At 33.2% G+C, this 25,648-nt stretch overlaps 1 protein-coding gene across 3 annotated transcripts in view; it reads left to right on the top strand.

Annotated features, from left to right (window-relative positions):
• LOC118180123 (carboxy-terminal kinesin 2-like) overlaps positions 1-25,648 on the top strand; it is a 70,685-nt gene that overhangs the window by 36,015 nt on the left and 9,022 nt on the right. For all 3 annotated transcript variants that reach the window (XM_085811942.1, XM_085811941.1, XM_085811943.1), the window contains exons 7-10: positions 7,561-7,695; positions 11,605-11,904; positions 21,812-21,982; positions 22,241-22,379. In XM_085811942.1, coding sequence (XP_085668068.1) covers positions 7,561-7,695; positions 11,605-11,904; positions 21,812-21,982; positions 22,241-22,379 — 745 coding nt within the window. The remainder of the gene's footprint in view (positions 1-7,560; positions 7,696-11,604; positions 11,905-21,811; positions 21,983-22,240; positions 22,380-25,648) is intronic.

A 25,648-nucleotide genomic window follows, 5' to 3' on the forward strand; every position in this document is an offset into this window, starting at 1 on the left:
GTTCAAAATTAGAATAAAAAAAACCCCAGATTAGTAAGTCTCTTTCTTTTCCTTTATTTAGTTCTTTATTCTCCGAATACCGGCAGTTGTTGATTCTGATTGCGTAATATCACATATGGAAGAATTGCGCCGCACGTATTGCGCAATAATGTTTGCGATATTTTGCAGACATAATTAATTTTGATGTTCAGTCTGAGATTTATTTATGAACACTTAAAAGAGTTTTACTGTGCTTTCTAAGCAGAATATTTCTCAGTTCCGTTGGTCTATTTTTATATGATGCACATATCGAAATGTCAAAATCATTTATTTAGCTGAGAAATCTAAAGAACGGCTACAATCTCCCCCCTCCACTTTTTCCAGTTACGCTCGACTATACGGAATATTCGGCAATTTCCGAGTATGCGGGTTAGTTAAGCTTTTACTGTTTAAGGATGACTGCATGAAGCAATTTCCCGTCTCCTGATTTCAGAGATGTTCCTCTTTTTTACTTAAATTACTTTGCTTGGAATATATGTTAAGGGAAAACTGCTATGCAATGAAAATTTAGAAAATGTTCAGAATTTTGATTTAAATATTTAAATATTAATATGAGTGGGAAAATAAATTGTATTTATTATTAGATGCCAAGTGAATACAATTAATATGGCTTATTATTATTTATTTTCTATATTTTGAACTGAAATTTCATCATTAAATCTTGTAATATAGTTTAGTTCTGCATAGTTCTTTTTTTTTTTTTTTTTTTTTTCTCATTGTAAACTAATTCTGTAAATTGAACTGTCATTTAAAATTATAAAAAAATAAAATAAAATAAAATAAAATAAAAAAAAACAGTTGTTTTCCATGGTTGAGGTAATGCTCATTCTCTTGATAAATATTGCATTGCTCATATTTTAAATTGCAAGTCTAATTTTTCTTTTAAGGTTATGCAGTTGTGTATAATGTAATTAGACGGGTGCTTATTTTTTTTCTTAAAATGTGCTTGAAAAGTGCTTATAGGTGCTTATTTTTTTTAACTAAAATGTGGCTATGAACCCTGAAAGAAGTTGGAATTTAAAATATTTTTAGGTATCATTATTAAAAGGTTACTATTATACACGTAAATGTAAAGTTCATAAAGAAAATGTTATCTATTTTTTCTATTAGCTGATTTAAAAACTTCAAACTTTTTCAGTTCTATTCATAACACAAGAAGGTAAAATTTGTGATGGTTAAAATTATCAGTATAAATGATGAATACAATTTACTGAATTAATCAGGTGAATAAAATTCTGTACCTGCATACCAGAAACCACAAGCAAAGCTAACAGAAACAATGCCTGCATCTGGAGTCAAATAAAGAATGACTGCAAATTTGTCATATAACTTAACTGCAGCATTTTGGTGTGATTCTGAGGTAAATTCATATAGTGAAGCATACATGTGAGTTTACATGTATGCCAACCATTAAAGTTGGTTGGTTGGCTGGTGTCGTGACCTTTGAGAACTCGAATGGATCCATGCGTGAAAATTGCAGCTTTTGCCAGTTCCACGATCTTTTCAATATACAGTTCTCCCTGAAAAGGGAATTCCCCCAAGCTTTGCAGAGCTGCAAGTATTGCCGGACACCTAAAGATGTGTTCTGCATAAAGTTCGGTTTTGGGGCAGTTTCTACAAGTTCTATATCATCTGGTACCATCTTCATTAATTTTCATTCTTCTATAAAATGGCAGGTTCTCAGACTAGTAATGATTAATTTTTAATTTCTCTATTTGTATTAATCTCACATATCTGATGGTAGGGTCTTTCTTAATAGATTTCTCTTTGAGTCTATATCTGGCATTAGCATCTTCAAGAGTGACAGAGATTGAGTTGTTGAGATTTGTTGCCTTTTTAGCCAGTACATCAGCTGCCTCATTTCCATAGATTCAAACATCTGCAGATATCCATTACACAATACATGTCTCTCCCATCTGGTTAATTATTTCTAGGTGTTGGTGTACATCCTGGCTGAGTCTTGAATGTCCTTGTAGTATTGCCTCTAGAGCAGCTTTAGAGTCACAGAAAATTACAAGTCATCTGGCTTTATCGTTATGATTTAAGTCCATGTAAATTCTCAGAGCCTCCTGGATTGCTCTTAATTCACATGTGAAGTTAGAAGCAATGTTGCCTGCTTCGTGACTTTGGAGTACAGTTGGCCCATTTGGTAGAGTGATGTGAATACCAGCTCTACCCTGTTGGATAGTCTCAACTGAACCATCTGTGTAAATGTTTACCAAATCAGCTCTCAAAAAAGAACTCAATTGTCTGAGTACTTTCTGCCTTGATAACGACCATTTAGTATTTACACATATGCAGCCATTAAAGGGGTGTACATAGCAAATTCACATAATTACTTGTAAGAATTAAAAATTTCTAGTTTAATGAATTTTGATAAGATTATTAAATAATGCAGAGTTGCCAGCTCTCCCAATTTCAGACACTACTCCCATCAACCCGATTTCAGACATATCCCCCTCCCCGACTTTCTGTATAGTTATCTGCGAGAGATTCAGCTTTCTCAAAATCCATTAAGTGATTCTGCTGGGGCCATTAAGGGGAAGAATATTTGTGTTGGATCTTTCATACTTCAAAACAGCAATTGGGAGTGAATTACCATGTCAGGAATGTGATTCCAAGTATCTCATTGTGAAGTCATTCACGTTCTTTGATAACATTTCTGGCATCCTGATTTAGCTGGTTCATAATTCTTTTATCGTATGGGCCGCAAGACCTTTAGCTCTTTTATTTTATTTTATTTTATTATATTTTTATTAGCATGACTACGATATCTGATGAGTTCCCAGGTGGAGGCATTTTTATATTATTTTCTATAGTTACTTTGCTGTTTTTGAGAAGGACGAGATGCAATTCATTAGTAAATTCATTATTTAAAATATCTAACTCATTTCTTGTTCTTTTTTTTTGGGGGGGGAAGTACTAAGTGTTGGTCAGAACTTTGGAATACCCTACCCAGTTCGTGATAAGGGCTTTTCTGTGGTGTACTCTAGTTATTGCTGTTGATTTTGACCATAACTGTCTTATGATCTAATAAGAGTTTACACCTGCTCCTGGTATAGCTCTGCGTGTTGATATTTTTAAGTAGGAAGAAATCAGCATTAGACAAACAGCTAATACCACAGTGTTAGGTCATCTGGTGTTACAATTGTAATGTTGGGCACTTGGGCAAATTTGTAAATTATGCATCCTTGATTATTAATGTTGCTGAAGTTCAAACTCAGTGGTGTGCATTAAAATCTTTAATTAAAATCCAGCTTTTGAAAACCGTTGATATGGCTGCTTTTGAGAACTCAGATTTGCTGTCTTCAAATCAGCCCCCTGCTAAATGGGCACCAATAATAAGCCTTTTTCAAATGGTGAAAAATCTGTTGTTTTTCCCATTTTACTTCATTCCTCATAAGAAGCACTCTTAATTTTACTTATACTAGCATTCTAACCATATGTAATCCACGTCATAAAAATATATATATATATATATATATATATATATACTTCATCTCTTGCATGCACTCAAAGATTTTTAATTCATTGGGCAGTGTGTGTAACTAGGATCCAAGTGCTAAGAGCTTTGGTAATGTTGGGATATGAAGAGAAATGGAGTGTTTTACTAAAGCCATTAGTCCTCTATGAGTGTTACTTACAGGTGCATGCCTTCCATCCATTGGCCTATCCAATGAATGAGAGACATAATTATAAGCTTTGTGTATGCTTTTTTTTTTTTTTTTTTTTTTTCCCCAAAAAAATCTTGATCACAATTATAGCTTGATTTCTTTTCTTTCCACTGAGGAAGACTACTCATTTTTCATTGAACATGGTTTACTGAACGTAATTGACTGTGCACAATTCACTGCTTAGTATGTAGTATGTTTTCTTCTTCAAATGCATATTCAAAGAATCAATCAATGAAACTGAATGCACTCACTGTTGTTGAAATGAAGGGGAATTTTCTTGCGTATGTTTCTAGAGGCTATTCTGGACAGTCTTTGTTGATACTACACGAAGACTAAGGATGTTTCACTCACTTCTTCTATGATCCATTCACCTGCCACCAAATTACACGTAGCCTAACCAACTGTAGTGAGTTGACACAAGCAATGAGATAGTATATTTAATTTATTTAACATTTCTAGGCTATTCACACATAAGTTACAAGATAAGGTTCTCATTAAACAGGGGGAATAAAGGGGATAAAACACACAGTTGATGCACAAAGTTTGTTACATTCCTGTCCATTAGTCAGATGTTAAAGTTCCCATCTAGTGTTTCTTTTTAGTGAAGCTTCTGTGTAAAGCATACAGCCTTGTTGCCGCAGCTGGTCGTTCCAAGCAGGTTGCTCTCAAGTTAGGTAGTGGGAAATCTGGCTATTGCTATGGGATCTTCCTGCAGAGATAAAAATGTTTTTGACAGAGCTGAAAACACACAAGAGTGAAGGTTTTCTCTCTTTCCATTAAAAACTATCTATCTCTCTGGTGCTGCATTTGTTGTTTTTCTTCAAGATTTCCTGTGTATGTCAGGATAGCTTCTGCAATCTCGTTTGCCCAAGAATTTTTAGAGCATCTTTCGACTGGCAAGAGCACCCTGATTGTTGTTGACAGGAATGAGAAACGTTTCACGATGATTCTCCACCTCAGACTTGGTACTCTATCTGGGGTGGTCAGTGGCAGGAAGTTGATACATTGCAATAAACCTATAAGCAGATGCATGGGAATTTCGAATGAAGGACTCCCACATTCTAGTTTTTCTCAGGAACAAAGCAATGTTGTTCATCAGACCACCATGAAGAAAACTAGACCTTGAAAAAAAATTTTTGCAATCTCTTTCCTTCATTCTCATTATTTTTTGATAAAGCACACACACACAAAAAGAGAGAGAAAGATCGAAGCATCTCATTGTTCAAAATTTCTAAAAGAGATAACCATTTTGTACTGCAGTATATCAAAATTTTGAGACTGCAATTTGTTCCAAACTGTGTTGAGCAAATGTGAAGCTGAGCTTGCTTTTTGAACTGTTCTCTAACCAAAAATATATATTCCTATTTGAACCAATTGATTTTCAGTATCTTTTCATGTATTTATATGCAAGGAGTGGCAGAGACAATCTCTGATGAGATAGTTGAGGCATTTTGATAAATGATGCTACATTTAAAAACTTTCCTAACATATTACTATCATTGACTGAAGAAAATGGTAAGTAATTTTTTCATTCTAAACTCTTGGTTATAAAGCACTCATTTATACAATAAAAAATAGCTTCTTCGGTTTTGTTCTTATATTTTAAAATAGAAGCCAAAGAAGAAATTATTATTTCATTTTCTTTGGTATATGTCACAATCAAAAGATATAATTTGTTATCACTACTTTCATCAGAACAGTATTTTTGTTGTCGCCACAGCTAAATTTTTTGGTGTGGCAGAATCCAGAAAAGTAATTTTCAAAAGAACTGAAATTGAAAGACTGTTCAATTAAAATTCAATAAAATGCAATTTGGTTTAAATAACTTCTATTTTATTGTTTTTTATGAAGGAATTTGATATTTCTTTCAATTTTATTGCTCTAACTTTTTGTGGGTCTGCAAAATACATGCTGTTTACAATTGTCTGTTGTGCCTTTCACAGCTGAAAAATCTTTGTTGCACACAGTGTCAGTAAAACTGAGCTCAAGAAAAATGTTAATTCATATAGATTTCATTTAGCAAAAAGTGCTTTAAGCAAAAGAAATTTTTTTCGGTTTAAAGAAGGCAATTGCATTCAATTGCTGAAAGCATTTCTACTAAATTAAAATCATCATCACTCAAATATCTTAACTCATCTGAATCATTTTGAGATACTAAAAGCGGACTTTTATCACCAAAGTTTCCCTTAAATCTAAAAAGTATTACTCCAGAAGTGTAGGAATATAATATTTTTGTGATTATTTTGATTTTTAATTATAAAAGTAATTTATACCTACATTTATGTATTTTTTAATATGGCTTAATTTCTTGGACATATTTTAAGATGCACATATACCAGATTCTTATTGTTGTTGACTGATGCTCACTTGTCTGACCTTTAGTACCTCTTATTCACTATCCAATATTAGTAAAACTAGAGTAGTTGCCTGCATCACCTGTATCACTATCACCAGTATCCCACAGCATGTCATCTTTTGAAACATCTAGAAACTGAAAGTTTCCACGATCCTTTAACAATTGTTTCAAGCTTGACACTTTCCCAGAATCCTTTATACACGCACTGCACACTCAGACATTTGATTTTTTATTTCATGTAAGTTATAGTTTCTTGTACTCATCGAGCATGGAAATTAGGCCTCCAAGAACCACAGCTACATCAGCTTTAAAATTCATTTAATTTTCCATTTACTTGAGAAGTTATGTGACGTCAAAATCTGTCCCTAACTAATAACTCTTAGAATTCAGAAAACTGTTGGATCTTCTATTCCACTCTATTTTTAATCAGTCCAGTATGAGATTCTCTTGCATCCAGCCCTTTCCTTGTGCATGCACAAAAATACCCGATGATATGTCTTAGGATCTTTCACTTTAACACAATGTACAGTCTTTGACTTTAACACAATGTACAGTGGCGGTTTCCTTCAATCTGCCTGAAAAGCCAACGTAACTGCACATCGTTGCTTCTTACAACTTGCAGTCTTGATTCTTGTTGTGTGTGAACCTCTAGTAGACGTAGGCATATCCCAATAAATGGGTATTTGATCTGCGTTACCGATTTCAGACGATGTATACCCCTTAACTTCCATTCCTTACAAACCATTCCTATGCATAAATCAGACGCACCATCCTTCACATGCTCAAAAGTCATGCATATCTCTTTCTGACTAGCTTCTTCATGAACTTGGGAGTGTATTATGTCAACAGTTAAACATAATCAGAAATTCTCTTCTCATTCACAACTATCAAAATTTATCTTCCAATTGTAAATACTTAGCTGCTTTTGCATGAAACACCTTCCTGTTACTGCATTTTCCAACATCACTCATTGGATTTCCCCACATCAAAATGAAGTACTGTGGCTTAGTTCCCATTTTCCTCAGAGAATCAGATAACTTGCAGGTTAAAATATGCATTGCAGCTAAATTGTTTTCCTGTCATTTTCCTTCAAATAGCCTGCAGTCACAACTAAACTTGTAAAACTCTACATAATGTTCATTTAACAGCAATGAATTTTATGCTCAAATCCTTAAATACATGCTGCTGTGTTGCCACATGTTGTACCTATTTCTAATCATTCATGTGTATAAGCTGCATCCCTGATTTTCATCTGCTTTCTTGTGAAAAAACGTGTAGCTTATATGCATGAGAATACAGTATATATTTCCTTAAAGGCATCACAAAAGCTATTCTATACTGTATATATACAAATCTTGCCACTTGGAGGGTTAAGTATGCACATATGCCCTCATGAGGCAAGTAAGTTTAATTTATGTCTAAAAAGTATAGAATCACTTTAGCAATATACATGATTTTGTATGCATTATTATATGTATTTTTCTGTTGTAGGGAAATATTAGAGTGTACTGCAGAATTCGACCTCTCATCCCCGAAGAACTGAAAAAGGGAGTAAGCCTTGTAAATGTGACAACAAGTGAGAAAATTATAGAAATTAACCAGTTGTCTGATAGTTCTTTAAATGAGGTAATTTATAAATTGTTATTGTAAATTCATTAACGTGTGTGTATGTAATATAATATGCAGTAGTCTTAAATTAAAATAAAAATTTTAAATTTTCTGAAAAATGGCAGTTTTTATATTAAATGGCAAAAATTCTTCTAAATTTGGGATAGTACCAGACAGAAATATGCACAATTAAGACAGAATAAGCATGCAGTCCGAAAGTTTCCATTAGAAAAGAATTAGAGCTCGTGGAGAAGCAGCTCAGAGCTCAAACACCACCATGTCGGAATATCTCAACTTTGCATAACCGGTGCTTAGACATTTGGTACAACCCGTCTGCAGTCATCTAACAAGAACTTGTGACATCCATGCTGAGGCAAGTTGCAGCTGTTTTGCATTCCAAAGGTCATGCAATGCATTATTGAGTAAATGGTCATAATGTTTGGGCTCTTCAGTGTATTAGTAATCAATAGTTATTTCTTGCAGTTTTATTTTAATCTGAAAACTCACTTTTTTGTCTGTATCACTTTACGAATTTTGAAACCAAATGTTATCTCTGTGTATTATTTTTAAAGAAATAATACAGCTAATATTTAAACAACACAAATAAAATTTATCGCCATGTATTATTTTTAAAGAATCCCTCCCCCTATAGCGATCTTTAGCCATTTATAGGCTTTGGCCACAGCTAAAGCCAAAAGCAGTGGTCACTTTATTATGGAGGCACTTATAGACCCACCTACAGGTGAGCCACCGTCGCCTCCTATGAGGAGACAGACAAATTATATCCATGCTTTCTCCCGGATTTGAACCTAGGCTTTTCGGTACAGCAGTGAGAGTCACTAATCACTTTTCCATCTGGGCAGCCAATATGATTAATATAGTATAAGGACTTTCTTTCTTTTCTCCATCAATGGAACAGCTGGCCCACTGGGTTTGGTTGCTTTTCAGCTTGTTGGATCCCGTCAATGGAATTAAAAATAAATGCATAAATAAATATAAATAAAGAGCTTTAGTACTGTGACCTGCAGTGGACCACGCTAAACAAGAAACTTTGAAATAAGGACCAGAACATGGGAAGAAGGTGCATGATAGGAACTGCTGAGACTAAGGGGAACACTTATTATGGTACATGTTAAGAGGCTATCACTTCTAGAGACACATGCGACTATGCGGGACAATTCCGAGAAACAAGATTCTTGTAGCACTGCTTTAAACTGGCAGCTTTTGAGAAATGTTTCATCTATCTAGGCGTAACATGTCGCGGCTGTGAGCAACATTTTGAAACTTTCCCCAAAATGTTCCATCTGGAGACGTGTTCCTCGTATGTTCAACCAATCGTATGTTCAACTGAAGGATCACGGGTATCTTTCAATACGGCGATGGCTCTCACTGTGAAGTCATGGATGGTGAAAATAGAGGCTGATTTAATTATTGCTGTTTTGTTGTAATATAACTGTTTGAGTCATTTTAAAAATGTTTATATATTCATTAAATATATAATCGGCGAAATTTCAGAGTTGACAGTATTTTACGACGTTCTTGCTGTTCGGATTTGTTTACAAATTGTTCGTCGCCAAAAGTTCGCCAAATTTGTCGTATTTCGTGCTGCTTGTGTATTATCATTGTTATATAATAGAATTTTATTTCTTAAGTTCAAGTTGAATAACTTTTTAAAATAGCAATCACCTTTCTATGATAATAGATATATTAAATTGTTAGTTATAAAGATATTCCATAACTAACAATAACGCTTAAAATGAAAAGAGTGTGAGCAATACAAAACAACATGAAGAAGCAAACGTCACTTTCGCCAATCTAAGCGATAGCAGATTCTTGTTTGGCTTTCAGCCTGTTTACCAAGTGAAGATTTGCAGAAGACCGATTTCGCGGAAGAACAATTCTCAGAACTGTTCCTCCAAACATTTTGTTCCGGCAATAAATACTGTATGTGATAACAGCATTAGGAATACACTATTATGGTCCATGTTAGGCATACATTTATATTAAGGATATGCTATATAATCAAGTACAGATGTAAAGCTGAACAAATGCATTACAAATTGTGGGATACATTAAAAGAGTTCTGGATTAATCATAAAATTAAATATAATTAAAAACAAAACAAGGGAAAAAACATTAAGTAAATTAATATACGTACAGAGCGGGCTGCTGACGGCACAGTGTCCAAGGAAAGAAGTCACTCCAGGCTATCAGCAATGCTTTTAGCAATGGTAGTGCAGTCTCTAATACAGCTGAGCACATATTTATTCTTGTGTTCTTGAAACATGCTAGCATATTGATTGCAACTGGTCTTTTTAAATAGGAATTGGCTATGTGTGGGCAAGACAGATAGTGATCTGCATCACCAGTACTGCCACAAATACATTGGTTTCTGTCTCTTAGGCGAAATCTCTGAAGATAGGACATATATGGGCCATGCCCTGTCAGATACTATTTGAGGAGCGAAGAGCTGCTATTTAAATTCTAGTTAACTTTTGGTTGGAAATTATACAGTCTTCTGCCTGTGGTGTTTGTCTCCCAGTAGTTTTGCTATTGCTTCATTAGTATACGGACTAATCATATGCTCAATGAGCAAGTGTTAGATCTATTTTGTTTGAATTACGGCAAAGGCAAATTTTTCGTGGCATCTGTACGAACGTCTGTACGTACTTGCGTACGTACGTATCTCGCATAACTCAAAAACGAGTAGCCTCAGAGCGTTGAAATTTTGTATATAGGACTGCTATAACATGTAGATGTGCACCTCGTATTTTGGTTGCAATCAGCAGCACCAAACGTATGTAAATACATTTTTATATATATATCCACTCTGTTACCCGGCTCACTTTTATGTATTTGTAAACTGTGCATTTTTTGCTTTAAAAATGATTGAATTGTGTTGTTTTTATCTTCTGGTTAAGGTTTTTATGCCTTTAGTAAATCTGTATGCAATATTTTTAGAATTATCAACAATTTTAAAGTTGTCTAAGTGCCGCTAAGCCTTTTTTTTTATGGCGGCCATTGATTTTTTACATTTGAAACAGCAGACTTGTTGCCAATCTAGAGAAACTTAGCTTCGCAACAACAAAGGTAACGCCTTCATTTATTATTGCCATTTAAATCATGCTTAATCCTTTCTGGAATTTTTTCGAGGAAATAAGTGTTTAAGATTTACTTCGTAATTTTTAATACAGATATTTTGAGTTTTTATGTATTTTTGCCTTTTCATGAAGTGAGAACTGAATTAATTGAATGAGAAATACTCAATCGTCTGTGAAAAACCGTTTCTTTTATGTTTTGTTTGATTAATTTCTTTTATACATCATTCTAGCTTTATTATAGTATTTGAATAGAACATGTGGCAAGGATTAAATAATTCTATTCTTTAAATGATATAAATTTTGTGCGTTATGAGTTATAATAGGAACGAAATATAATACTGTTAAGTGAATCTAGCGTCAGAGTGTCGCTATGATAAACAAATACTAGACTGAATTTTAAAGACTGCATTTATTCTATTGTGCTTTATGCGCTGTCGGCGAATTAGATTTAATTCAATCCAATAAGTTTAAACGAAATGCAAGAAAAAATGCATATAATTTAATATTCCGTACAAGGAAGTCATGTGGTGTACACATCAGATTTTTTATAGTAACAACTTAGGTGGCTAGCTAGTAGTTAATTATTTGAAAACTGATTTAACACGAAAGGGAGGTTTAGTAATAACCCTTCTGGGCTAAAAATGTAAGGCAACACTTAACACAGTATCGGAAACTCTAAAGCTATTCTGTTTTCAAAATTTTTTTTCTGATTTTACTGTTGAATTTTATGTAGTGTTAATTTCATGATTTCAGCTTTTAACAAATCCTTTGGTGTAATATTAAAATCTGTGTCCTTTCAGATTTTCTTTTTTATTTGTCTTTCCAGAGTGGTGGCAAGTACCAGAAGAAATATGAATTTACATTTGATTGTGTATTTCCTCCTACTGCTACACAAGAAGAAGTATTTGGTGAAATTTCTCAATTAGTGCAGTCTTCTCTTGATGGCTATAATGTTTGTATTTTTGCTTATGGTCAGACTGGTTCTGGTAAGACATATACTATGGAAGGCCCAGAAAGTATTGTTGAATTTAAATTTTCTGATACAGATCCCCGTCTTGGAATGATTCCTAGATCTGTGCAACAAATTTTCAGGTGCATAGAAAATCTGGAGCCTCGTGGCTGGAAAGTAAGTAAATTCATGTCTTATAAAACTGTTTAATTTTTTAGGCTTATTTTTAGAATATGAAAGCCTGTGTTTATATTACTTGTTTTTATAGTTATAAGATACGATACTGCTCTATTTATGATAAGGTATCATTTGACATTTATTTATATGACTCGTGAGTAAGTATACATGTGTCCATTACTGCAAAAATGAGACCAACCTCCTTTTCTCTTGTAGTAATAAAAGAAACTTTTTTATTATTATATATTCTGCTTGTATCATTGTTGTATCAAACATATAAAATCAAACATCCAAAACAGTTTTATCAAATGAGGAGTAATATTTTATCCTGTTTTATATATTTTTGGTTATATCATGTTATATGCATGTATACAGGATGGTGTGTGAAATGCCATACACCACCCTGTATACAAATTTATTCACACCGTAAAATTTTTAATGTTATATATTGAATGCTAAAAATGCATATTGGGGTGGTTTTGCTCATGGAAAATCTGGTAGATATCAAAAGTATATATTGGACTAATTTATCGCAAAACAGCAGCTTTCAAGGTGGCAGATAACAACCAACTGATTGTTGAACAGGTGAATTTTTTTTTTTTTTTTTTTTTAACAAATAGTTAAGTGGCAAAGATATTTTTGTGCATGCTTTAATGCAAGATGAGCTGTTTGCAAGCAGACCATTTACAGATTGTGTCAGCATTTGGAAGCCATTAGTTCTGTCTCATGGAAGAATCAATGGCACCCATCAAGAGTCCATGCACCTGAAAATGGCAACAGACTTCCTTTACATATTCAGTGGTTTATGCAAGATGGAGCCCATCGATATACTGTAAATGTTAGTATGAGATGTTTAAGGTGTGTTCAGTCTTATATCTGTTTTCTGAACTTTAAAAAACTGGAAGATAGTGGTCATATAACCTGGATATTAATCCATATGATTTCTTTTTATGTGATTGTTTAAAGATAAGATATTTACAAGAAAGCCTTCAAATGTAGCACAACACAACTCAAGACATAAGTTTGCACCCAGTTGGTTACTCATTGCTTGATGCAACAGTATTGAAACAAAGATTTTATTATAAAGTAAGATTGCTGTCACAAATAACAGTAAAAATTTAACTGGAATTGTAATTGTTGTCAATCAAGTAGAGTCCTTTCTCTCCACAACCCTAAAAATTTCAGTATTCTCAACCATTGGTTATGTAAATCATAAACTCTGCCTAGGATTACCTAAGCATTATTTTAAAAATTGCAAAATTTGGAAAAATGTGTTTGATTTATAGAAAAAGTAACTTCATTCTGATTTCAAAAAATGGGGAAGAAAATTGTCTAAAAATGACCTGACATACTTGAGGATGGAACTTCGAAGTACATCTATAAAAGGACTGAATATAAAATTTCCAGATTTCAAATTCTTCTCCAAATTGAAAGAGCTTGCACGTAGATAGCAATTTCCCTCCATGAAAAAGGTTTCTTCAGTAGTTAACCCAAGCTATTCAAAGACAGAATAAAACTAATTGTTAGTGGATGGAAAGTAGACACAAATGTTCGTTATTGCGTTTATTGGCCGTGAGAAGAACAAGTTTGTACAATAGATATACAGGTAGTTTGGCACCCTCTTGCAGAGAACAAATCAAAATTTACATAAGGCGCGAACATGCCACCCACCTTGAAATACTATTTCAACATTCAGTGGTTAAAATTCAGCAAATTCAAAAAACACAATACAATATTAAAATCATGATATAATACATGAATTAAAACTCAAATAGGTAAATGACACGATTTTGTAATATTTCTTTTGACCATGCCATTTGAAGTCTTAATAGTCACAACCCCAACAATATTATTAAGACCAGGATGTAATTGAGTAATTCTATCCATTTTCCGTTTAGTTGGAGGTAAGTTATCTTCATTTATGAGACACAGATCATTAATTCATTAATTTGAAGATTTTAATTGGCAAAAGCTATTTTGGTCTTGGTTGTAATCGACACAGATATTCTTTGTGCCAACGCTTCCAAAATTGTTGAACCATTTTTTGAATATGTTGCCATCTAGTGAGATGGTAAACTTCAATGTAATTTGGTTCAGGAATGCTTGTTAATGATCTACCAATAAGAAAATGACCAGGTGTCAATGCTGATAAGTCATTTGGATCATTAGATAAACTTGTTAAAAGTTGCAAGTTAAGACAAGCTTCTATTTGTGTGAGAAATGTTTCAGATTCTTCATATGTCAGTCTAGCCTCGCCAACTACTCGTTTTAAATGGTATTTTGTTGATTTTATGCCAGCTTCCCAGAGTCCACCCATATGTGGTGCACCTGGAACGTTTAGATGCCATTATCAAACAAATATCTACTAATGTTTTGGTTGTAAGTTGCAGATCTAGCAAGTCTTTCAAATTCCATGAGTTTGCATTTTGCTCCAACAAAATTGGAACAGCAATCACTATATATATCACTGCTTTTGGCCCTGCGGGAAATGAACCTCTTAAGAGCCGCAATAAAAGCATCTGCTGAAAGATCAGTTACTAATTCTAAGTGAATAGCTCTTGTCATAAAACAAACAAATAGAGCTGTATATGCCTTGAATGACCTAGAGCCTCGACCCTTATTTGCTTTAATTTGAAAAGGAGTGTAATCCACTCCACAGCGCAAAACGCAGGGGAAACACGACTAGATGGCAAATCGCTCATCAATTGATTAGTGACTGGTGCTCTAATTTTGCAACACCTTATACATTTTCTAACTAAATCTCTTATAACAGCTCTACCACTTATGATCCAATATTGTTCTTGAATGCAAGATTGCATGAGTTGTGGACCTGCATGCAAAAGTATTTCATGGTAATGTCTAACAATGAGATGAGTTAAAATGTGTCTCTTTGGAAGCAAAATTGGATGCATAAAGCCATATGCAAGGTTTGCATGTCGCAAGCGACCGTCCACCCTGAGAATACCTGAATTATCTAAAAATGGACTTAAAGATAAAATTTTGCTTGTACAAGATAATGATAAATTTCTGCTTAAAGTGTTAATTTCATTCTTAAATTCAACATATTGCATTAGTTTGATTAACACACTCATAGCTTTAGTTAATTCACTAGTTTTTAAAAATCAATTTACCTGATCTTCTGAATTTCTACAGTTATTTACAAACTTCAGACATAATGCTATAACACGTTTCAGTTTGGTGAGAGAAGAATATTTATAAAATAAATCATGAGCGTCTGTCAAATGACTGGCAGCAGTTGTTGACTGTAAAGCACATCTTTGCTCTATCACAGAATCATTCAGTAGTGGTGCAGATAATGCTGGCTGAAAAGGAAATAAATTATACAATAAATCTGGATGATGTAGCCACAATAAAGTAACCAGTGCAGATGATGACACACCACGAGTTGCAAGATCAGCAGGAATAGCATTTCCACTCACATGATGCCACTGGACAGAAGATAAAGTCTGGATTTTCGCTACTCTGTTGGCAACGAAGGTCTTCCACCGGCTTGCATGACATTCTATCCAGGCTAATACAATAGTGGAATCAGTAGGAAAATAAGCTTGTGATATAGGAATATTCAAAACTTTACAGGTGAAGTCCATTAATTTAGTCAACAGGAATGCTCCACAAAGTTCCAATCGGGGAAGTGATATGGTTTTTAGTGGCGTAACCCTTGTCTTGGCTATCACCAACTGAACATTGATTTGTCCAGTATCCAGCACAGAATGATAATAAATTGCAGCAGCGTATGCCTTTTCTGAGGCATCACAAAACCCGTGCAGTTGAAACTGGTTATCTGATTCAACCAACAAGAATCGTGAAATGTTGATACTTTTAATAAATAACATATCTTCTGTAAGTTGTTTCCATTCACATTCAATATCTAGAGGAACCTTTTCATCCCACTGCAACTGATGTTTCCACAATCTTTGCATGATCAATTTATACCGAACCGTGATTGGTGCCAACCATCAAAGAGGGTCAAAGGTCTTTTCGATTATTGAAAGTAGTGTTCATTTGGTTAAAATCTCAGGATATGATGAATTGACTTTGAATAAAAACATATCTGAAGCTGGATGCCACAGGATACCTAACGTTTTTACAGTATCATCATTGTTTATGTTTAAAGAAACATTTGATAAGCACAAATCTGGATTAATTGAATTCAAAATTTCTTTGCTGTTAGAAGCCCATTTTCTTAAAACAAATCCTGCACGTGAGAACATCTGATTCAATTGCATTTGTAATTCTATAGCTTCAGTAACTGAACTGGCTCTGGACGTCAAATCATCAACATAGATGTCCCTAAGGCACATCTTAGAAGCCAAAGTAAAATTAGTTGCTTCATCTATTGCTAACTGCTATAAACATTTTACCACAAGGTACGGTGCTGATGTAGTACCGTAAGCAATCCTAGTTAATCAAAAATCCTGAATTGGTTTATAAGGTGAATCGTGCCAGACTATTCTTTGAAAGTCTGCATCTTGTAGTATAATTTGTCAGTACCGTTTCTCTATGTCTGCATTTATAGCTATTCTGTGAATTCTGAAATGAATAATGTTGTCAGATCAGTCTGTAACTGTGGACCAACCATCAATTTCTCATTAAGAGAAATGCCGCTAGAAGATTTTGCAGAACCATCAAATACCACTTGAAATTTATCACCATTTTTATCCGGAACTGAATGGTGTGGAAGGTAAAAACTAGAATTAGCTGAAACATCAATTTCATTTTCTGGAATCAATTCCATATGACTGAATTGTTGATAATCCTCCATAAATTTGTGATATTGACTGGAAAGAGATTAATTCTTAATAAATTGACGTTCAGTGCTTTGTAAACGATATACGGCAACATCCCTAGATTACCAAATTTCATTGCTAGATCTAAGAAATGGAAACCTAACAACAAATCTACCTGTTGAGTCACGAGAAAAATTCCGCTTGAAATGATTTTCACACTCAATTTCTTCTTCTGTGTAAGGGTTTATTTCTGAAATTTCCTCCAATTTCCAAATATTTTCAAGCTGGAACTGAAGACTGGTACAACTAGCATGATTAGATATAATTGGTTATGATACACTTTTAGTCTTGCCGATAATTACCCAGCCGAATATCGATTCCAAGGCTGTTAACGAATGACCCAGAACAGTTAAACGTCCATGAAGCATTATCTCGCCAAATACATCTGCACCTAAAAGAATATCTATTGGGCCAGGCTGGAAGCAATTTGTATCTCCGAACCGCAAGTGTTTGAAAGCTGTCAAAGCAGACCTATCAACTTGATATTAAGGAAGGTCGTATGTGATCTTGGGTATAATTAATGCAGTAACTGAAATGCTTGCATTTTTATAAAATGGAAATGTTACTGGTAATTGAACTGGACCTGAAACCTTTCCAATTTTTTGCGAGCTCAGGCCATTCACACTTAAGCTTGCACTAGTACGCTTTAGCTGCAATAAATTTACACAGTGCTCCCAAATAAATGAGCCCTGGCTACCTGAATCAATTAGCATCCTGCATTTTTATAAATCGCCATTAATATCTTTAACATGAAGAACCGCAGTAGGCAATAAAACTGCTTGCGTGACTGGCACCGTGGTATTATTGCTACTAATAGCAGAAGTTCCATGTTCCATGGGTATATGACACTTTTCATCATTTGAATCTTTCGAACATAACACTGTATTATGTGCCTTTGAACAAGATTTACACTTACCTGCACGACATTTAAAAATGGGATGTATTTTATTATCTTTCAAACAATTAGCACATAATTTATTCCTTTTAATAATATCCCATTTTTCTTTGATAAAGAGTTTTAAAAAGCTATCACATTTAAATAACTGAGAATGAGAATTACTCTTACAATGAACGCACACATTAGCCACAAGTTGGGACGAAAAAGCGTATCTACCACTTGAACAGTGAGTTTTAGTTTCAGAAAGCAAAACTGCCTTCTCCCTTTGGTGCTTCGCCAAAGAGGCAATAGCATTTGCTCTATTTAAAAAAAAGCACTTGAATTCAGCGAAAGCAAAACTTTTTTTGTTTGTCCACTCTTTTAGTGTTTAATGATCAAATTTTCCTTTTAACAGAAAAATAATCATAGTATCCCAATGTACTGGCTGTTTAAGGATTTTTAATGTATCAATACACTGTTTTGTTGTATCAATTAATCTCCACAAACCTGAAGCTGATTCATGTTTTAGAACAGGCTGTGAAGTTAATTTGTTTAACGCTGCGTTTGTTATTTCTATTTTGTTTTCATAACGTTCAGTAAGCGCCGTCCTTTTCATAATTCTCGTTTGAAATTTGAACTGATTGTAGTAAAACAGCAGCTTCACCTTTCACAGAAAGCTTAAGGTATTGCAATTTTTGACTGTCACTTAATGTACTATTATTTCCAACACTGGCAAGAAATAAATCCCTAAATGATATCCAATCAACGTAATTAGAAGTAAACACTGGCAGTTCTACGCGAGGAAGTTTCAAGCCATTTGCATTAGCATTCATTATATCTTTGCCTTTGAATTACTAAGTTTTCTTGATTCTCACTTTAAAGTAATTTTTAATGCATCCAGTTTGGAAAACGGCTCATGCATTTCTATTTCATACTTGTTAAACTCTGTGTCAGTAAAGTACCAAGAATGTTATCATTTAAAATGTTCACTTCAACACTCAATGCAATAATATCATTTTTGTACACTTCAATGGCAGAAAAAGAATTTTCTTGAGTTTGTAAACTATTTACTTGTGAAATTAAACGAGTCAACTTACCCTTAATGATTCGTTTTTGCTTTAAAATCGACTCCATATTCCGGCTGCTGTTCTCACAATCCAGACCAAAATAAATCTGTTTTCCTTGCAAGAAATGTCCTTCTATATCAAAACGTTAAAAATGTCTTGACACATCATCCAAATATTGTGCTGGTTTACGACAGACCATGTTACTCCGGCTGCTAAGAACCATGTTAGTGGATGGAAAGTGGACACAAACATTCGTTATTGCATTTATTGGCCGTGAGAAGAACAAGTTCGTACAATAGATATACAGGTAGTTCGGCGCTCGCAGGCGCCCTCTTGCAGAGAACAAATCAAAATTTACGTGAGGTGCGAACACTAGTATCCTAGGGGGGGGGGAAAATTTTTCTAAGACAATTTGATATGACTGTTGTTGTGAGGCAATGGGTTTATAAAGAATGAATGTAAGCAGGAACTGTATGAAATAAAATTAACCTGTGGGAAAAATTAGAGAACATTGTTTTTAAATTACCTTTGTATTGTATTATATATTTTGTACTATACTGATGGCCATTATCCGCTCTAAAAGTTATATGGCTTTAATATAGTAATTGGCAGAAATGAAACTGTTTGTAACTATGTTTTTTATTCTAACAATAAGCTTGGAGCGGACAGTTTGAAATCAATTTAATTAATACATACATAATATAATTTAAGAGATCAAATTAGCAATTAATAAAGAAGCACATCATTGTGTGATTTTCTATTTCAAAATGCAGTTATATGTCAAAAATTAAGCTGCTGTTTGTTGAAAATAAGTCACATTTAAGAGATGAAAAAGCTGCAAGGTAGCAAGCCACAGTCTGGCCATGCCTGATAAATTTTTCATATGTTCAGTGTTAACATAAGGAAAATTATAGTGAATATTTTACCAAAAATTAAATAGGTACAGAACGTATTTATTTGTACTTAGGGAATATTCTAATTTAAATAGAATTAAAATTTCAACTGTATGTGATACAAAGACAGACTACTAATACTTGCAAATATAGAGTTTATTTCAAAATTAAAAATTATGTAATGGTTGCAATAAAAGTGTATTTGTAGAGTAAAAGAAATCTCATCTCTTTTTTGGGTGTTAATTTTGAAAATAATTTCAGATATCTCAGTAAAATTAATGTATGTTTATGTATTATGTATTTAAGTTCATATATGATTACATATTTAAGCTTAACTCATGTTTTAGTATCATCAAAAGATATACAGTACAAAGTCCGAAATCCGGACGCCCATTATCTGAAATGATCTAAAATCCAGACCTCAAAACCAAAAACATTTTTCTCCTAGGCTTTATGCGTTCGCATTTGAATCTCCCCTCCCCGAACATATTAAAACATCTAGAGAGTCCCGATTCTTAATTTCCCTTTGACACTAAATAAAATACATTGTTATTAAAGAAACAAACATTTTAGCACAAATTTTCCAATTAATGTCTCCGTTCCTGCGTTTCTACTTTTCAGCACACATCTCAAACCGAAAAATTCCACATAGATACATCATTGATCTGACGCCAACCTGTCGAATCATTATTTATTATACTTTCCTTTCATCACAGTATGTTTATCAAAACATGACAACTTGAGCAATGACTCATGTAGTGATGCCTATATTTTTATTTTTTATGTTAGCAATAGAATAATAAAGGAGTATGGTAATCTTTTATGTTGACATTATGCTTGGCAATGATTACAGATTTAAGTTAAAAATGCTAAAAAATGTTGATGAGGAAAATTTGACCAAAAATTTCTTTCCATATGCTAAAAATAGATTTTGTTGATGGTACTCATAGACCCAAAGATTTAGGGCTATTTGAATTAAGAATAACTGATTTGTTATTCAGATAAACATAGAACCAGCGCCAGGGCTTGTATCGCCGCATAGAGTCTCAGAATTTAGGGGCCACAGAGACTGCATCAGGCGGTAAGATATCTAGTGCCGGCCCTCAATAAGCTTAAGTATATGAGGGAATTTATTTATTCAGAACTCTGATAAGCCTTAAGCATATGCAAGAAATAAACATGAGTATAATAAATAACTAAACTAATAATTTGATGATGATAGCCGCTAATTTTAAAGGTTTTCGGATATCACAAAACAGATGTGAAATTTTCCAATTAATGGATTTTGTAAAGAAATGTGGAGAAGCGGTAATAAATGAAGATGATATAAAAGAAGTTCTTCATTGTGATAACAATGCTTCTCAATCATCAGTCAATTAATCACTGGCGAAATCTGTAGTATGGTTGTAGATCCAGAAAATACCGCTATCGTTAGTGAAGAAAGTGACAGAGAAGTTTTTGAAAACGAGAAAATTTCGATTGACAAGTTAGTCAGAATTCTCGAAACAGCAGTTACAGGACTTCAACAGTGTAACTAAACAAGAGATTATGTCTGTGTACAGAATTAAAGGAAAAGTATTAGCACAAAAAAAGGGGGAGCAAATTAACTTACATTGAAAGAAATGTATAATAAGGTAAACAAATAAATATTAAGCTTTTTTTTTAAATTTTGATACCCTTTAAGATCATAAATACTTCATTATTTCATAAATCACAATTTCATATTTTTTATTTTATAATTTATACATGCCATCTTATTAGATTTAAACTGATGATCTAATATCCGGAAAAATCCGGTATCCCCGAAGTCCCGATGAGTCCGGATTTCCGGCTTTGTTCTGTATTCTTATTGCTATTGGCCTTTGTCTGTTAAACTAAAAAGAGGTAGTGTTGTTTAGTCCCCAGAATTTTTTTATGAAGTTTAGAAAAATATAATGCAAACCTAAAGGGTAACTTTGTACTTTTGTTCCTAGTGAAAAAATGAAACTCTGTGATTTTATTTTTTTATGATTTTTGCCATGGATTGTATAAATGCAAATTAATTTTCCTTGGAATGCTTTTCCTTAAAATATAGTATTAGGTGGATAACCGTAATGAGCTTTTCCAGGATCAAATTATCCAATCAATCATTCACTTAATACCCTTGAAGGAGCTGTAAAAATTGTAAAATTTTATCATTCCAAAAATTGAACTTCAAGCATTAAATGTTTAGTCAACAAATGTTTTCTTACTTCTGTTTCCTTAACATTTATTTTCATATAGTACAAAGTTGAAGCCCTTTTCCTTGAAATCTATAATGAACGAATCAGAGATCTTCTAAACTCAGATTCCCAGAATGGAAACACGAAATGTGAAATAATTAAATCAGCTGCCAAAGGAAATGATTGTCTTATTTCAAATGTCACTCCATCAGTAGTTACTTGTACAGAAGAGGTAAGTTTGTGTTCGTTCCATGTTAAATATAAATTTTTATTTTATTCTATTTATTCAGGATATGTATTTATTTGATGCATTTTTTAAAGGGAGCAAGAAAACTTTTTAATTCGAGAACAATCATAAGTAATTAACTAAGTATTGATCATCTACTACATGAATATATCTATTATCTTATTAGTACTTATTGTTCTCAATGAATATTAATTCTTTGAAACTAAATTATGGAAATTATATATTTATCGACTTTGTATTTAGGTTTACGACTTATTAAGGAAAGCACGCATAAACAGAGCAGTTGCTGCAACAAAATGTAATGAGTATTCATCCAGATCGCATTATGTATTTCAAATGAAAATATATGGAGAAAATTCTATTACTTCTGAAAAATGTGAAGGTATTTTTCCTCTATCTTCTTACCTTTTGCTTCTTTCACAGCATTTAATTTATGTCATTATATATGTTAGTTGTTTAACACAGCCAGACCATATATATATATATATGGTCTGGCTGTGTGTGTGGTCTAGAATATTTTCTGTAATGGTTTTTAGAAAATATGTATATATGCATCTTGAAATATGTCATAGACAATAAGATAATATATTAAAAGTACATAAATCTAGGTATAAAGTACCAAGGGCATTCTGGCATTCAAAACAAGAAAATAGTATTTTTTTCACATGCCAATTTTGGAAAACTGGGGGGGGGGAGTAGTGAAATCCTTGACTGATTGGAAGGTTAAAATTATGTAAAAATAAGTTTATGATCATATGTTTTAAACTTCATGTAATTTCTGTAAATATATTTGTTAGACTATTATACCTAGTCCTTTAAGATAAGGGCAACTTGCATGAAATTAAAGTAAGAAGTTCTAATTTTTTTCTAATTAATCGTAATAAAATGATATTTTGTTCATAATTTTATGCTATAGCTAAATTTTAATAGTTGTTATTATCACTGATTAGTTAATTTTATTAAAAATGTGATAATGATTTAATCATTGACAAAATGGGGCAGATCTTTTTCATTATTGGAAATGCATGCTAGACAATTTTCTCTGGAAAGCTATGTGATACTTCCAACAAAAGTAATCTTTCTCCGTCATGAAATATTTCTTTTAGGTCAATTATTTCAATAAAGAAAAGAGCAAAATGGAAGATATGGTTTAAAAACTTTTTAATGAAACTTGCTGTGAAAGAGTACACTGCAAGAGATATGAAAGCATATTTAAATTAATGGTGATGTGTTTATCTTTCTGTAGAATATTTTTGAGTGCTTGCCTGATAAAAGAAATGACCCAAAAATAATACTTTAGCATACTTATTAATTTTTATAGAAATAGGCATAAATTAAAAAAAAAAAAAAAAAGAGTGCAAGTAGATGATTGCATTATTTGGAGTAGGCCAGAGTTTTCCAACTTTTCTGGTTTAAATTTATTTTTCCATTCTGCATCCCTTGCTCATCAACATTATATATACAAGATTTCTTTTGACTGTGATCAATAGTAAATATGTACTATTACAGAAATTATTATAGTTTGGATATGGGCAGAATTCCAAGTTTTTTATTTTTTCCAATCAGGAATTTCCATATTACTTTCTAAAATGCTAAAAAAATTTCTGCTAGACCAAGAAATTAAGCTATCAAATAAATAGTTATTCTCAGGAAAAAAAAAGGGGAAGAAAGAAAAAATGGTATCATAAACTTGTAAGGCTGAAGTTTTCAGGCTAAAAGAAGATGAGAAACAGAAATATCTAATATTGATGATTTGGTTAAATCTATTTTAGCTTATTTCCATGAGCCGATATGAAAGTGCATTTAATTGTATGGATGATGTTATAACAGAACGTAGAACATCCTTAAACATTGATTAGCCTAGACGCTGTGAAGACTGAAATACTATTTATTTTAAATGAACAAAAATACGTGTGAAATTTTTTGATCAGGAAATTTCTTTCAGGAACTAATAAGTAAAGATTTTTATTAATAATTTATGGAATAGCCAGACAGCTTACCAAAATTCTTTACATACTTTTGTTTTCCACAAACATCACATCCTAGCAATTCAGCATCCAGTAGTCCCGTGGTTCCTTTTTATTACTCATTTTGGCTTTTTTACATCATTTATTAACTTCTGGTAAATAGTTTTGATTCTTTGAAATGAATCGGAAATGTTATTTCATACTTTGTCATTCTATAGAATGCCTAAGAAATATGTGAAATGTGAATCGTTTCATACATTGCCGGCTAGTTTTAGGCATTATATACAATGCCTAGGCAATCTATAGAATGCCGGTAACATACACATATACCTTATTTATGCGAATCTAATGCGCATCCCCATTTTAAAACTTTAAATAATAAAAAAAATTGTTTGTTGGCGAATGTAATGCGCATCAATGATATGAGGAATTTATTAAATCTTATTTTATACAACAATGGATTTGTATATAAACTATCAATTAATGAAATGATAATTTTATTTAAATTTAGATACCATATTTTATACAACAATGGATTTATACATAAAGTAGCAGAACATAGAATTAACCTATTAGTGGGCAATTGTTATGTGAAACAATCATTGTTAATTACCACTACCATATATACGGTACCTATCGTAAAATATGAACATGAAATAAATCGTAACATTTCTATCTAGCTAACAGTTTCTACAATTAGTGATTAATAGTAAACGTCTTTATTCACTGTTTTCATCACTGGAATCCTCGCAGCTCTTTACGTCAGACGCAGATTCATTTCTTCTTTCCTCATCATCATCATCGTCATCCTCGACGTTCTAGAGCACGTCATCTTCACTGCCGTTCAATGAATTTGAAATGCAGCATTTCTTGAAAGATTTCACAATCTTTGGTGCTTTGATGCTTTTCCAGGCAGCAGAAACTCAGTGCAACAATGTGCGGTGCAGCACGCTTAATTTTTCCTGTCGGGGTCAATTCACGGTTTGGCTCACAAAACTATTTTTCGTACTCCGCCTGAATGTACCCCTTAAAAGGTTTATTTATACTAACGTCCAGGGGTTGTAACATAGACGTCATCCCTCCAGGAATGATAACAAAATCACTGCCTAGGCTGTGCATCTTCTTTTTTACGTCATCCACCCCTTCTCTTAGTTTCGAATCATCTGGGAACAGCTTTTGATTCTTATGGGTTTTAGGGCATGTTTTCCGTTTGAAGATTAAGAAAGGGCACCCGTCTGCTGTTATTGCTAGCATCACTGTTATGCATTGTTTTTCACATCCCGAAGATTTGATGCTAACTTCCTCAGTCCCCTTCTCCGTAATGGTGTAGTTACGAGGCGTATCAAACAAATTGGCATCTCGTCAGAGTTGCCAATTTGAAAAATTCTTTTTCTTCCAAAGCGTGATGACATACCGCTGAAATGTTAGTAGTTTTCCCTCAAAATCTGCAAGAAGCTTTTGGCATATTGTTGTACGGTGTCTTAGAGATAAGCCCATCCGCTTCATAAACCAATCCACCCATCCACGGCTAGCTTTAAACTCTTGTTTCGGTATTCCAAGAACTTCAGCCTCCTCTTTTGCTTTATTTCTCATGGTGTCACTAGTCACAGGTTGTCCATTCTTCCTCCTTTCAAGTACAAATTCCAAACTTTTTCTTCAATTTTAGGGTGTCTTCCTTTGCGAG

Source organism: Stegodyphus dumicola, chromosome 2 (genome assembly GCF_044657685.1).
Source record: "Stegodyphus dumicola isolate Sdum_Otavi_A_Nest chromosome 2, ASM4465768v1".
Lineage (NCBI taxonomy): Eukaryota > Metazoa > Arthropoda > Arachnida > Araneae > Eresidae > Stegodyphus > Stegodyphus dumicola.